Source organism: Xenopus tropicalis, chromosome 3 (assembly GCF_000004195.4).
Source record: "Xenopus tropicalis strain Nigerian chromosome 3, UCB_Xtro_10.0, whole genome shotgun sequence".
In the NCBI taxonomy this organism is placed as follows: Eukaryota; Metazoa; Chordata; class Amphibia; order Anura; family Pipidae; genus Xenopus; species Xenopus tropicalis.
In genome coordinates this window covers 2,898,526-2,914,381 of record NC_030679.2, presented here as the reverse complement: position 1 = coordinate 2,914,381, position 15,856 = coordinate 2,898,526, and the positions used below count along the sequence as shown (strand labels likewise).

The window sequence follows — 15,856 nt, the reverse complement described above, 5'->3', positions numbered from 1 at the left end:
CAATATCCCCCCTCCCAGCCGGACCCCCCAAATCCCTTCTAACCCCCCCGCTGGTAAAATAACAATCAGACTCAGTGATTGGCTGTTCCCATAACAAACAGATCTATGTTTTCTCTCCCTTCTCTCCATTTGTTTTGGCTGCAGAGGGTTTACTTGCCCTTTGCTCCTTCTCTGTAGTTGCCCCTATGGAACCTTCTGTGCAGGGAACAAAAGAACAAACGCACAAAGCGACGTTGTGTCTGAATAAAACGAATAAATCCGATGATACCGCACCCCCGGGAAATACACTCCCCCGTGCAAAGGAAGCAGAGACAGTCACACGGGTACCGGGAAATACACTCCCCCGTGCAAAGGAAGCAGAGACAGTCACACGGGTACCGGGAAATACACTCCCCCGTGCAAAGGAAGCAGAGACAGTCACACGGGTACCAGGAAATACACTCCCCCGTGCAAAGGAAGCAGAGACAGTCACATGGGTACCGGGAAATACACTCCCCCGTGCAAAGGAAGCAGAGACAGTCACACGGGTACCGGGAAATACACTCCCCCGTGCAAAGGAAGCAGAGACAGTCACACGGGTACCGGGAAATACACTCCCCCGTGCAAAGGAAGCAGAGACAGTCACACGGGTACCGGGAAATACACTCCCCCGTGCAAAGGAAGCAGAGACAGTCACACGGGTACCAGGAAATACACTCCCCCGTGCAAAGGAAGCAGAGACAGTCACTTGGGTACCGGGAAATACACTCCCCCGTGCAAGGAAGCAGAGGACAGTCACATGGGTACCAGGAAATACACTCCCCCGTGCAAAGGAAGCAGAGACAGTCACATGGGTACCGGGAAATACACTCCCCCGTGCAAAGGAAGCAGAGACAGTCACATGGGTACCGGGAAATACACTCCCCCGTGCAAAGGAAGCAGAGACAGTCACATGGGTACCAGAAAATACACTCCCCCGTGCAAAGGAAGCAGAGACAGTCACATGGGTACCAGGAAATACACTCCCCCGTGCAAAGGAAGCAGAGACAGTCACATGGGTACCAGGAAATACACTCCCCCGTGCAAAGGAAGCAGAGACAGTCACATGGGTACCGGGAAATACACTCCCCCGTGCAAAGGAAGCAGAGACAGTCACATGGGTACCAGGAAATACACTCCCCCGTGCAAAGGAAAGCAGAGACAGTCACATGGGTACCGGGAAATACACTCCCCCGTGCAAAGGAAGTAGAGACAGTCACATGGGGTACCGGGAAATACACTCCCCCGTGCAAAGGAAGCAGAGACAGTCACATGGGTACCGGGAAATACACTCCCCCGTGCAAAGGAAGCAGAGACAGTCACATGGGTACCGGGAAATACACTCCCCCGTGCAAAGGAAGCAGAGACAGTCACATGGGTACCAGGAAATACACTCCCCCGTGCAAAGGAAGCAGAGACAGTCACATGGGTACCAGGAAATACCACTCCCCCGTGCAAAGGAAGCAGAGACAGTCACATGGGTACCAGGAAATACACTCCCCCGTGCAAAGGAAGCAGAGACAGTCACATGGGTACCGGGAAATACACTCCCCCGTGCAAAGGAAGCAGAGACAGTCACATGGGTACCGGGAAATACACTCCCCGTGCAAAGGAAGCAGAGACAGTCACATGGGTACCAGGAAATACACTCCCCCGTGCACAGGAAGCAGAGACAGTCACATGGGTAGCAGGAAATACACTCCCCGTGCAAAGGAAGCAGAGACAGTCACATGGGTACCGGGAAATACACTCCCCCGTGCAAAGGAAGCAGAGGACAGTCACACGGGTACCAGGAAATACACTCCCCCGTGCAAAGGAAGCAGAGACAGTCACACGGGTACTGGGAAATACACTCCCCCGTGCAAAGGAAGCAGAGACAGTCACATGGGTACCAGGAAATACACTCCCCCGTGCAAAGGAAGCAGAGACAGTCACATGGGTACCAGGAATACACTCCCCCGTGCACAGGAAGCAAGAGACAGTCACATGGGTACCAGGAAATACACTCCCCCGTGCAAAGGAAGCAGAGACAGTCACACGGGTACCGGGAAATACACTCCCCCGTGCAAAGGAAGCAGAGACAGTCACACGGGTACCGGGAAATACACTCCCCCGTGCAAAGGAAGCAGAGACAGTCACACGGGTACCGGGAAATACACTCCCCCGTGCAAAGGAAGCAGAGACAGTCACATGGGTACCGGGAAATACTAAGTATTATCTATTCTCAGAACTACACAGATTTGCAGAGTAATACTCAGTGTTTAGGGACAAACCGTTTATGTTTCCATATCAGTCTGTGCAGGTCACTTGTCTGTGTTTAACAATTTATATTTTTCTTTATGCTGTGCATTCAGACATTTGCCTGGTTGCTAGGGTCAGCGAGTGCCTAGCAACCTCATTCTGAATTTAAATTCCAAAACATCAATGTAGTGAATCCAGAAAGTTAATTGCAAGCTCCGGCCCTTTAATTATAGAAAGTGCTCTGGTTACAGACACACAATTACCCCCCGGGGCAGATGGCGAGAAATATAGCGCTGGGCCCGTTGGATAATAGGGATCATTAGTCGCCTGTCTGGAATAATTATCGGAGCCATTCTGCCCCCCCCCCCCCATTGTGGCAGAACCTTTGGCACTAACAGGATTAAGCGCAAATACCCTCGTCTGCCCTAAGTGGTCCGGTTGTGTAATAATGAGGCTAGTAAGCCACTGGGGCTCATTAGCAACATTTTGCAGCAACCAATCAGTGATCGGCTGTTAAAAACCAGCTACATGTTGACAAATAAATGCAAATATTTGATTGGTTGCCATGGGTTACTGCCCGTGGTTGATAAATGACTACAAGGAACCTATATTTGCACATCGGTGCTAAGTTTGCCCCAGGAACTGTAACCCTTGGCAACTATGGCTTTTAAACAGGTGACCGGTAAACTCTACCTGCTGATTGGTTGCCATGGGTTACTGCCCATGGTTGATAAATGGCTACAAGGAACCTATATTTGCACATCGGTGCTAAGTTTGCCCCAGGAGCTGTAACCCATGGCAACTATGGCTTTAAAACAGGTGACCGGTAAACTCTACCTGCTGATTGGTTGCTCTGGGTTACAGCTCCTGGGGCAAACTTTGGGCTTTTTACTACATAACCCCCTTCATGTAGTCAGTTTTACCCGGCAATCTGATTGGCCCAACTGAATTTGCCCCGTGTAGCCATTATAACTTTCCCAGAATCCCCCGGGGCACCCCCGCCAATTACAGCATAATCGCAACAATAACATTTTTCCTTTTCCTGCCTATTTATCAATAAGCGCCAACATGGCCGCCGCCCCCAGCCCCGCCCCTCCCCGCCGCGGGGCAAGTGGATTACGCTAAATGTAATCACATTTGTAGGACGGCACCAAAGCCCCGAGGGGATTAAGTACTTTCCGTGTAATTCTAATCCTCTGTCCGGATAAAAGCCGGGAATTAGGGAGGAGGGAAATCTCTGGATGTGGAAAAGGAATGGGGCAAGTGGCGACTATTCCCCTGCGGAGCGGCTCCTACGTCCTGGAACTACATGAATGGTATAGGTAATTTTCTATATTTATTTCTGCCCCGTGATTTATTGTGTTTCTTACTGTGTGCCCAGAGCATTCCCTCTCTGTATATTTGTATTTATACATATGGGTAGGGGGTGCCATAGTGTTTCCCTTAGACAGTACAGTATGGGGGTACAGCTTATTGTGTGCCCAGAACATTCCTTCTCTGTATATTTGTATTTATACATATGGGTAGGGGGTGCCATAGTGTTTCCCTTAGACAGTACAGTATGGGGGTACAGCTTATTGTGTGCCCAGAACATTCCCTCTCTGTATATTTGTATTTATACATATGGGTAGGGGGTGCCATAGTGTTTCCCTTAGACAGTACAGTATGGGGGTACAGCTTATTGTGTGCCCAGAAATTCCCTCTCTGTATATTTGTATTTATTACATATGGGTAGGGGGTGCCATAGTGTTTCCCTTAGACAGTACAGTATGGGGGTACAGCTTATTGTGTGCCCAGAACATTCCTTCTCTGTATATTTGTATTTATACATATGGGTAGGGGGTGCCATAGTGTTTCCCTTAGACAGTACAGTATGGGGGTACAGCTTATTGTGTGCCCAGAACATTCCCTCTCTGTATATTTGTATTTATACATATGGGTAGGGGGTGCCATAGTGTTTCCCTTAGACAGTACAGTATGGGGGTACAGCTTATTGTGTGCCCAGAACATTCCTTCTCTGTATATTTGTATTTATACATATGGGTAGGGGGTGCCATAGTGTTTCCCTTAGACAGTACAGGTATGGGGGTACAGCTTATTGTGTGCCCAGAACATTCCTTCTCTGTATATTTGTATTTATACATATGGGTAGGGGGTGCCATAGTGTTTCCCTTAGACAGTACAGTATGGGGGTACAGCTTATTGTGTGCCCAGAACATTCCTTCTCTGTATATTTGTATTTATACATATGGGTAGGGGGTGCCATAGTGTTTCCCTTAGACAGTACAGTATGGGGGTACAGCTTATTGTGTGCCCAGAACATTCCTTCTCTGTATATTTGTATTATACATATGGGTAGGGGTGCCATAGTGTTTCCCTTAGACAGTACAGTATGGGGGTACAGCTTATTGTGTGCCCAGAACATTCCTTCTCTGTATATTTGTATTTATACATATGGGTAGGAGGTGCCATAGTGTTTCCCTTAGTCAGTACAGTATGGGGGTACAGTTTATTGTGTGCCCAGAACATTCCTTCTCTGTATATTTGTATTTATACATATGGGTAGGGGGTGCCATAGTGTTTCCCTTAGACAGTACAGTATGGGGGTACAGCTTATTGTGTGCCCAGAACATTCCTTCTCTGTATATTTGTATTTATACATATGGGTAGGGGGTGCCATAGTGTTTCCCTTAGACAGTACAGTATGGGGGTACAGCTTATTGTGTGCCCAGAACATTCCTTCTCTGTATATTTGTATTTATACATATGGGTAGGGGGTGCCATAGTGTTTCCCTTAGACAGTACAGTATGGGGGTACAGCTTATTGTGTGCCCAGAACATTCCTTCTCTGTATATTTGTATTTATACATATGGGTAGGGGTGCCATAGTGTTTCCCTTAGACAGTACAGTATGGGGGTACAGCTTATTGTGTGCCCAAATATACAGAGAAGGAATGTTCTGGGCTATTAGGAAGGGGATTTTTTTTTTACTATTTGATACATCTTCTATTTATTTATTGTTTCTCCTTTGCTTCTAGAAAGTTCGTGCAGGAATGTCCCAGTGGACTCATCACCCTCCATGAATTTCGGAAGTATTTCTGTGACTGCACGGTGGGCACAGAATCCTCTGAATATGCAGAGAAGATATTTCGGAACCTGGATAAAAATGGGGTAAGTGAGAGACAGTGTATGTATAGTTACCATCAGCTATGGCACATAGGGATTCCCATGTACTAAGCACAATTCAGCAGGAACAGCCCCCTAAGTTTGCCCATAGCCTGTACAGAGAGATACCATAAAACTATGGCACATAGGGATTCCCCTGTACTAAGCACAATTCAGCAGGAACAGCCCCCTAAGTTTGCCCATAGCCTGTACAGAGAGATACCATAAAGCTATGGCACATAGGGATTCCCCTGTACTAAGCACAATTCAGCAGGAACAGCCCCCTAAGTTTGCCCATAGCCTGTACAGAGAGATACCATAAAACTATGGCACATAGGGATTCCCCTGTACTAAGCACAATTCAGCAGGAACAGCCCCCTAAGTTTGCCCATAGCCTGTACAGAGAGATACCATAAAACTATGGCACATAGGGATTCCCCTGTACTAAGCACAATTCAGCAGGAACAGCCCCCTAAGAGAAGAATATATTATTTCCATGGAAGGGAATAGCAGGGATATACGGAACATGTATCTGTACCCGTAGGACGGGATTGTGGATTTCCGGGAATACGTTACGGCTATCAGTATGTTGGCGCAGGGGTCCCCGGAGGAGAAGCTCCGTTGGTCGTTCGAGCTGTACGACAAGGACAGAGACGGGACAATCACTCGCTGTGAGATGTTGGACATAATGAAGGTTTGTGCAGAGGATTCTGGGATAGCAGAGCAGTTTCACATATGGGGGGGTAATAGACACACAGCATGGGGGCAAATAAAAGCCTGAGCTGTGGGAATATAATAAATAATTAAAGAATTTAGGAGTAAGTGCCCCATGGAGGGGCATTCTGGGAAATGTAGTCCATTTGCCATAGAAACAAAAAGGTCTGCCAGAAAGTGACGCTCTCATGTTGTTACATTCTCAGGCCGTTTACAAAATGAGTTTGGCGACTTCTCTGGCGCAGTCCAACCCCCCGACGGCCGAGGAATGTACCAACCGGATCTTTATTCGACTGGACAAGGACCACGATGGTAAGTGGGGGCACTGGGATGGGACATGGGCACCCCATAATCCCACTAGTCAGAGCTGTACATATAACCAGTGGGGGGTTTGTTTCATGGTCACATCCATTGTCTTTATGGGCAGGGTGGGGTTTAGCCCACAAGCAGGAAATAGGGCAGAGAGGAGAGCTGAGTATTGGTTAGTACTGCTGGCACAGACTAATGGAACTAGGGCTGGTTATATGGGGGTACTAGGGCTGGTTATATGGGGGTACTAGGGCTGGTTATATGGGGGTACTAGGGCTGGTTATATGGGGGAACTAGGGCTGGTTATATGGGGGTACTAGGGCTGGTTATATGGGGGAACTAGGGCTGGTTATCATGGGGGAACTAGGGCTGGTTATATGGGGGTACTAGGGCTGGTTATATGGGGGTACTAGGGCTGGTTATATGGGGAATACATGGGTATATATGGGTACTAGGGCTTATATGGGGGTACTAGGGCTGGTTATATACTAGGGCTGGTTATATACTAGGGCTGGTGGGGGTACTATATGGGGTACTAGGGCTGGTTATATGGGGGTACTAGGGCTGGTTATATGGGGGAACTAGGGCTGGTTATATGGGGGTACTATGGCTGGTTATATGGGGAAACTAGGGCTGGTTATATGGGGGAACTAGGGCTGGTTATATGGGGGTACTAGGGCTGGTTATATAGGGTACTAGGGCTGTTATATGGGGGTACTAGGGCTGGTTATATGGGGGTACTAGGGCTGGTTATATGGGGAACTAGGGCTGGTTATATGGGGTATATGGCTGGTTATATGGGGAAACTAGGGCTGGTTATATGGGGGAACTAGGGCTGGTTATATGGGGTACTAGGGCTGGTTATATGGGGAACTAGGGCTGGTTATATGGGGAACTAGGGCTGGTTATATGGGGGTACTAGGGCTGGTTATATGGGGAACTAGGGCTGGTTATATGGGGGAACTAGGGCTGGTTATATGGGGGTACTAGGGCTGGTTATATGGGGGAACTAGGGCTGGTTATATGGGGGTACTAGGGCTGGTTATATGGGGTACTATGGCTGGTTATATGGGAAACTAGGGCTGGTTATATGGGGGAACTAGGGCTGGTTATATGGGGGTACTAGGGCTGGTTATATGGGGAAACTAGGGCTGGTTATATGGGGGAACTAGGGCTGGTTATATGGGGAAACTAGGGCTGGTTATATGGGGGAACTAGGGCTGGTTATATGGGGGAACTAGGGCTGGTTATATGGGGTACTAGGGCTGGTTATATGGGGGTACTAGGGCTGGTTATATGGGGGTACTAGGGCTGGTTATATGGGGGAACTAGGGCTGGTTATATGGGGGAACTAGGGCTGGTTATATGGGGGTACTAGGGCTGGTTATATGGGGGTACTAGGGCTGGTTATATGGGGGAACTAGGGCTGGTTATATGGGGGAACTAGGGCTGGTTATATGGGGGAACTAGGGCTGGTTATATGGGGGTACTAGGGCTGGTTATATGGGCGGTACTAGTCTGGTTATATGGGGGTACTAGGGCTGGTTATATGGGGAACTAGGGCTGGTTATATGGGGGGTACTAGGGCTGGTTATATGGGGGTACTAGTCTGGTTATATGGGGAACTAGGGCTGGTTATATGGGGGTACTAGGGCTGGTTATATGGGGGTACTAGGGCTGGTTATATGGGGGTACTAGGGCTGGTTATATGGGGGAACTAGGGCTGGTTATATGGGGGAACTAGGGCTGGTTATATGGGGGTACTAGGGCTGGTTATATGGGGTACTAGGGCTGGTTATATGGGCTGGTTATATGGGGGGGGTTACTAGGGCTGGTTATATGGGGGAACTAGGGCTGGTTATATGGGGGTACTAGGGCTGGTTATATGGGGGTACTAGGGCTGGTTATATGGGGAACTAGGGCTGGTTATATAGGGTACTAGGGCTGGTTATATGGGGTACTAGGGCTGGTTATATTATAAGGGCTGGTTATATGGGGGTACTAGGGCTGGTTATATGGGGTACTAGGGCTGGTTATATGGGGGTACTAGGCTGGTTATATGGGGTACGAGGGCTGGTTACATGGGGGAACTAGGCTGGTTATATGGGGGCTGGTTATATGGGGGTACTAGGGGGTACTAGGGCTGGTTATATGGGAAACTATGGCTGGTTATATGGGGGCACTAGGGCTGGTTATATGGGGTACTAGGGCTGGTTATATGGGGGTACTAGGCTGGTTATATGGGGAACTATGGCTGGTTATATGGGGGTACTAGGGCTGTATATGGGGGAACTAGGGCTGGTTATATGGGGAAACTATGGCTGGTTATATGGGGGGTACTAGGGCTGGTTATATGGGGTACTAGGGCTGGTTATATGGGGAAACTATGGCTGGTTATATGGGGCACTAGGGCTGGTTATATGGGGTACTAGGGCTGGTTATATGGGGAAACTATGGCTGGTTATATGGGGGTACTAGGGCTGGTTATATGGGGGAACTAGGGCTGGTTATATGGGGAAACTATGGCTGGTTATATGGGGTACTAGGGCTGGTTATATGGGGTACTAGGGCTGGTTATATGGGGAAACTATGGCTGGTTATATGGGGGCACTAGGGCTGGTTATATGGGGGTACTAGGGCTGGTTATATGGGGGTACTAGGGCTGGTTATATGGGGGAACTAGGGCTGGTTATATGGGGCACTAGGGCTGGTTATATGGGGTACTAGGGCTGGTTATATGTGGGAACTAGGGCTGTTTTATGGGGAAAGGGGGGTACTAGGGCTGGTTATATGGGGGCACTAGGGCTGGTTATATGGGGGTACTAGGGCTGGTTATATGGGGGAACTAGGGCTGGTTATATGGGGAACTAGGGCTGGTTATATATGGGGGTACTAGGGCTGGTTATATGGCGGTTACTAGGGCTGGTTATATGGGGTACTAGGGCTGGTTATATGTGGGAACTAGGGCTGTTATATGGGGGACTAGGGCTGGTTATATTGGGGTACTAGGGCTGGTTATATGGGGGTACTAGGGCTGGTTATATGGGGGTACTAGGGCTGGTTTATGGGGGAACTAGGGCTGGTTATATGGGGGTACGAGGGCTGGTTACATGGGGTATATACTAGGGCTGGTTATATAGGGGTACTAGGGCTGGTTATATGGGGGTTACTAGGGCTGGTTATATGGGGTACTAGGGCTGGTTATATGGGGAAACTAGGGCTGGTTATATGGGTGGCTGGTACTAGGGCTGGTTATATGGGGAACTAGGGCTGGTTATATGGGGGTACTAGGGCTGGTTATATGGGGGTACTAGGGCTGGTTATATGGGGGTACTAGGGCTGGTTATATGGGGGTACTAGGGCTGGTTATATGGGGGAACTAGGGCTGGTTATATGGGGGAACTAGGGCTGGTTATATGGGGATACTAGGGCTGGTTATATGGGGGTACTAGGGCTGGTTATATGGGGGTACTAGGCTGGTTATATGGGGAACTAGGGCTGGTTATATGGGGGTACTAGGGCTGGTTATATGGGGAAACTAGGGCTGGTTATATGGGGGTACTAGGGCTGGTTATATGGGGGTACTAGGGCTGGTTATATGGGGGTACTAGGGCTGGTTATATGGGGGAACTAGGGCTGGTTATATGGGGGTACTAGGGCTGGTTATATGGGGGTACTAGGGCTGGTTATATGGGGGAACTAGGGCTGGTTATATGGGGGTACTAGGGCTGGTTTATGGGGGGAGCAGATATTTATTGTGCCCCCCGTGTGTTTCCCCCCAGCTCTGATCAGCCTGCAGGAATTCATAGATGGGTCCCTGGATGACGATTGGATACGGGACATGTTGGAATGTGACCTGCGGACCCTCCATGTCCAGAGACCCCACAAACATATCCACCTGCTCTCCCACTCCTCCCGGGACAACCTGTTCCTCAATGAATTCAGCCAAGAGCATCAATAGAACCAGCCGGAACCTATTTATTCCCCGAGCAGAATCTCCCGCCCCCCCCCCCCCCATTCCCCCAATGGTGTTTATATTCTGTGCAGGGGGGGCACCCCTTCATTTTTTTACTTTGGATTTGTATTTGTCTAAATGAAACATTAAGATTTGATTATTCATTATTTTCCTCTTGTTCTGTTTATCTGTGAGGAGTAACTGGCTCTCTTATCCACCCCTAACCCTCCTATTGTTCTATAGGGATTCCCCTGTACTAAGCACAATTCAGCAGAAACAGCCCCCTAAGTTTGCCCATAGCCTGTACAGAGAGATACCATAAAACTATGGCACATAGGGATTCCCCTGTACTAAGCACAATTCAGCAGGAACAGCCCCCTAAGTTTGCCCATAGCCTGTACAGAGAGATACCATAAAACTATGGCACATAAGGATTCCCCTGTACTAAGCACAATTCAGCAGGAACAGCCCCCTAAGTTTGCCCATAGCCTGTACAGAGAGATACCATAAAACTATGGCACATAAGGATTCCCCTGTACTAAGCACAATTCAGCAGGAACAGCCCCCTAAGTTTGCCCATAGCCTGTACAGAGAGATACCATAAAACTATGGCACATAAGGATTCCCCTGTACTAAGCACAATTCAGCAGGAACAGCCCCCTAAGTTTGCCCATAGCCTGTACAGAGAGATACCATAAAACTGTGGCACAGAAGGATTCCCCTGTACTAAGCACAATTCAGCAGGAACAGCCCCCTAAGTTTGCCCATAGCCTGTACAGAGAGATACCATAAAACTATGGCACATAAGGATTCCCCTGTACTAAGCACAATTCAGCAGGAACAGCCCCCTAAGTTTGCCCATAGCCTGTACAGAGAGATACCATAAAACTATGGCACATAAGGATTCCCCTGTACTAAGCACAATTCAGCAGGAACAGCCCCCTAAGTTTGCCCATAGCCTGTACAGAGAGATACCATAAAACTATGGCACATAAGGATTCCCCTGTACTAAGCACAATTCAGCAGGAACAGCCCCCTAAGTTTGCCCATAGCCTGTACAGAGAGATACCATAAAACTGTGGCACAGAAGGATTCCCCTGGAGTCTAGAAGGGGAACTTTCTAGATCAGTGTTTTTCAACCTTTTTTGGGCAAAGGCACACTTGTTTCATGAAAAAAATCACGAGGCACACCACCATTAGAAAGTGTTAAAAAATGTAACTCTGTGCCTATATTGACTATATATAAAGTAATTCTCTTGAATAGGAATCAAATAAACACAAAGAAAGTATTTTCCGGGACATTTTCTCCACAAACCCACCCCCCCACTGATTTTTTTTTTTTTTTTTTATACACACAAAAATTTTATATTATATATATATTATTATTAATTGTTTTCTTACATGTCAGGCTGCGGCATCCAGGGGTGTCCCGGGATTGTCCTCCGGTGGGGAGTAGGGCGGCTGTGCATGGGCCTGGCCCCTGGTGGATCTGGTCTGTCGGGGCAGGGCCTGGGCAGTTGCTCCCCCCGGTCGGGTTGTGCCAGGGCAGGATAGTGCTGCCTCTCCTCTCTGGTTGCTCCGCCCTCCTGGATCCGATGCCGGAGTGACGATTTCCGGCAGGGGCGGGCCAAGCCGACCGGGCGCCCTAGGCAACCCGGTCGGCAAACTCCGCCCACCACCCCCCGAACGGCGCATGCGCGACAATGCACAGGAGGCGGTGCAGGGGGGGCGGGGCGGTTAGTTCAGTCATTGCCTCCGCCGCTAATGACAAGCGGCGGAGGCAATGACAAAGTAGCGCTAGGGGTAGGCAGGAGAGGCTCCTGCCTGGCGCCCCTCCATCGTTGCGCCCTAGGCAGCTGCCTCTTCTGCCTACCCCTAGTTCCGGCCCTGATTTCCGGGCATCAGGGAGCCAGGAAGTGGAAGGTGTCCCAGAGGGGACCGGGGGAGTCTTGTCTTCACCTACAGCACACCAGGCAACATCTCGCGGCACACTAGTGTGCCGCGGAACAGCGGTTGAAAAACGCTGTTCTAGAGGTTGGTAAAATAATGTTCTAGATTATACAAGTGGTTAAAAGGCAACAATGTGAATGTTCCAGAGACTAGATAGTGTAACTAATTCTAAATGGGGAATGCAGAATGCTCCATAGACCAGAAAAAGAATGTTCCAGAGACTAGAGGAAGATTGTTCTAGTCTCTAGAGGCCAACAACTCAAGGTTCTAGGTCATACAAGGAAAGGCTAAATGGAGAATTTTAGAAATCATCTGAAGCTCTTAGGGATGGACGCCATGATATGAGCCTCTGCCTTTGGGTTGGACTGGGTATTAGTTATTCCGTTATATTAGTAGACAGGAATAATCCAGACAAACAAGTTGGGGTTTAGGCAGGAACAGCCTGCAGACAGACACACCATGTCCTATGGGAATGAGAAGCGCCTCGTTCATTGGTCGAGTACAAGTCATGGGCAGAGTCCTTATCTCAATGGAGACCAAAGTAAAGATGGCGGAAGGGAATTGGCCTCTAACGGGAGGAATAAAGGCTGCTTGGGGGTCTCTGAAGGGCAAAGAAGAGTCAAAGACCATAAAGCACAAACACTGGTTCCCAGGCAATACGGCCCCCCTGCTTTGCCTATTGGTGAAAGGGTAGGTTACAATAAACCAATAAGAGACCCCCCATCCCACCATCATTCTACTGAGCCCCTCCCACTTTCAACCTTCATTTCCGATGACTCGGGTATAAAACATGCGGCAAAACCGGATTCCTGAACCCGAATCTGCGATGTGTATCTTGTCTTCTGATTGGTTTTGGGCGCCCAATGCATAAAGAATGTTCTCTCTGACACGTGTTCTGATTTTATGGCACTCGAGGTTAGTGCTTTGTGGCACGAGATGTCAGAACAGGAATCAATCAGAACTTTAAAGGAGAACTAAACCCCCCAAACGATGTAGATCTCTATAAAAATATATTTTGCATAAAAACAGTTCCTGGGCTGCTCTCTTTCCCATGGTCAGGCAGGAACCTCCCCCTGGGTAAGTGAATCCAATCTCCCCCCAGTACTTACCCAGGTACAGAGCTCTGATTCTCTGTACTTCCTGCTCCTGGGCTGCTCTCTTTCCCATGGTCAGGCAGGAACCCCCCCACCCCCGGGTAAGTGAATCCAATCTCCCCCCAGTACTTACCCAGGTACAGAGCTCTGATTCTCTGTACTTCCTGCTCCTGGGCTGCTCTCTTTCCCATGGACAGGCAGGAACCTCCCCCTGGGTAAGTGAATCCAATCTCCCCCAGTACTTACCCAGGTACAGAGCTCTGATTCTCTGTACTTCCTGCTCCTGGGCTGCTCTCTTTCCCATGGTCAGACAGGAACCTCCCCCTGGGTAAGTGAATCCAATCTCCCCCCAGTACTTACCCAGGTACAGAGCTCTGATTCTCTGTACTTCCTGCTCCTGGGCTGCTCTCTTTCCCATGGTCAGACAGGAACCTCCCCCTGGGTAAGTGAATCCAATCTCCCCCCAGTACTTACCCAGGTACAGAGCTCTGATTCTCTGTACTTCCTGCTCCTGGGCTGCTCTCTTTCCCATGGTCACACATTCATTCTCAGCTAATTATTGGCTGGAAGTCGCTGCTCTGAATAATCCAACCAATCAGAAGCCACTCAGTGTTTCCTTACAGAGCAATTGATCGTTACTGAGTTGAAATAAACACCAATTAAATTAATGAGACGAGAGGAACTTGGAATGAACCTTATTTGCCTAATTAATCTCACTCATGTGACGAGCTGAATTCACTAATTAACAATAAACACTTATAAAACCCCATCAGACTGAGCAAGGGGGGGGCATGTTCCGTGTCACTTCCAGAACCCCCACAATTCATCTTGAGCTCCCGCCGGGGTCTCGTTGCACCGGAGCTGCCATAATACCCCGAGGGGGCAAATACGGGAACTGAAATAAATTAAAGGCCAAGTTGCACAATAAAGCTCCGAACGGCAACTGCGTTACCCATAGCAACGAACAGGGGGAGGGGCACGTTTAGCCTCCGAAATAAACATGGAAAGCAACTAGGGCTGTGTTGGCTAAATAGTGCTATCACTGAGGCCTTCCTGCCCTACTGTCCCCATCTTGCCCTACTGTCCCCATCTTGCCCTACTGTCTCCATCTTGCCCTACTGTCCCCATCTTGCCCTACTGTCCCCATCTTGCCCTACTGTCCCCATCTTGCCCTACTGTCTCCATCTTGCCCTACTGTCCCCATCTTGCCCTACTGTCTCCATCTTGCCCTACTGTCTCCATCTTGCCCTACTGTCTCCATCTTGCCCTACTGTCCCCATCTTGCCCTACTGTCCCCATCTTGCCCTACTGTCTCCATCTTGCCCTACTGTCTCCATCTTGCCCTACTGTCCCCATCTTGCCCTACTGTCCCCATCTTGCCCTACTGTCTCCATCTTGCCCTACTGTCCCCATCTTGCCCTACTGTCCCCATCTTGCCCTACTGTCTCCATCTTGTCCTACTGTCCCCATCTTGTCCTACTGTCTCCATCTTGTCCTATTGTCCCCATCTTGTCCTACTGTCCGCATCTTGTCCTACTGTCTCCATCTTGTCCTACTGTCCCCATCTTGCCCTACTGTCCCCATCTTGTCCTACTGTCCCCATCTTGTCCTACTGTCTCCATCTTGTCCTACTGTCCCCATCTTGTCCTACTGTCCCCATCTTGTCCTACTGTCTCCATCTTGCCCTACTGTCCCCATCTTGTTCTACTGTCCCCATCTTGTCCTACTGTCCCCATCTTGTCCCTACTGTCTCACTCTTGTCCTACTGTCCCCATCATGTCCTACTGTCCCCATCTTGTCCTACTGTCCCCATCTTGTTCCTACTGTCTCCATCTTGCCCTACTGTCCCCATCTTGTCCTACTGTCCCCATCTTGTCCTACTGTCCCCATCTTGTCTACTGTCTCCATCTTGTCCTACTGTCCCCCATCTTGCTCCTACTGTCTCCATCTTGTCTACTGTCTCCATTTGCCTACTGTCCCCATCTTGCCCTACTGTCCCCATCTTGTCCTACTGTCCCCATCTTGCCCTACTGTCCCATCTTGCCCTACGTCCCATCTTGCCTCTGTCCCATCTTGCCCTACTGTTCTCCCATCTTGCCCTTACTGTCCCCATCTTGTCCTACTGTCCCCATCTTGTCCTACTGTCCCCATCTTGTCCTACTGTCCCCATCTGCCCTACTGTCCCCATCTTGCCCTACCGTCCCCATCTTGCCCTACCGTCCCCATCTGTGTCCTACCAGTCTCCCCCCATTTTTCTTTTTGGCCCCTTACTATCTTGGTCCCATCTTGCCCTACTGTCCCATCTTGTCCTACTGTCCCCTCTTGCCCTACTGTCTCCATCCTTGCCCTACTGTCACTGCCCTACTGTCTATCTTGCCCTAATGATCCCATCTTGTCTATCTCTCTCTTT

At 49.3% G+C, this 15,856-nt stretch overlaps 2 protein-coding genes across 2 annotated transcripts in view; both read left to right on the top strand.

The window, feature by feature from the left end:
* stk38l (serine/threonine kinase 38 like) overlaps positions 1-15,856 on the top strand; it is a gene marked incomplete at its 3' end in the record, with an annotated part of 387,778 nt that overhangs the window by 99,882 nt on the left and 272,040 nt on the right.
* Positions 3,505-10,566, top strand: LOC100125166 (uncharacterized loc100125166). The gene is given in 5 exon segments (NM_001103056.1): positions 3,505-3,581; positions 5,298-5,430; positions 5,969-6,118; positions 6,345-6,450; positions 10,230-10,566. Coding segments are annotated over 5 exon segments (636 nt in total). The 5' UTR covers positions 3,505-3,513; the 3' UTR covers positions 10,409-10,566.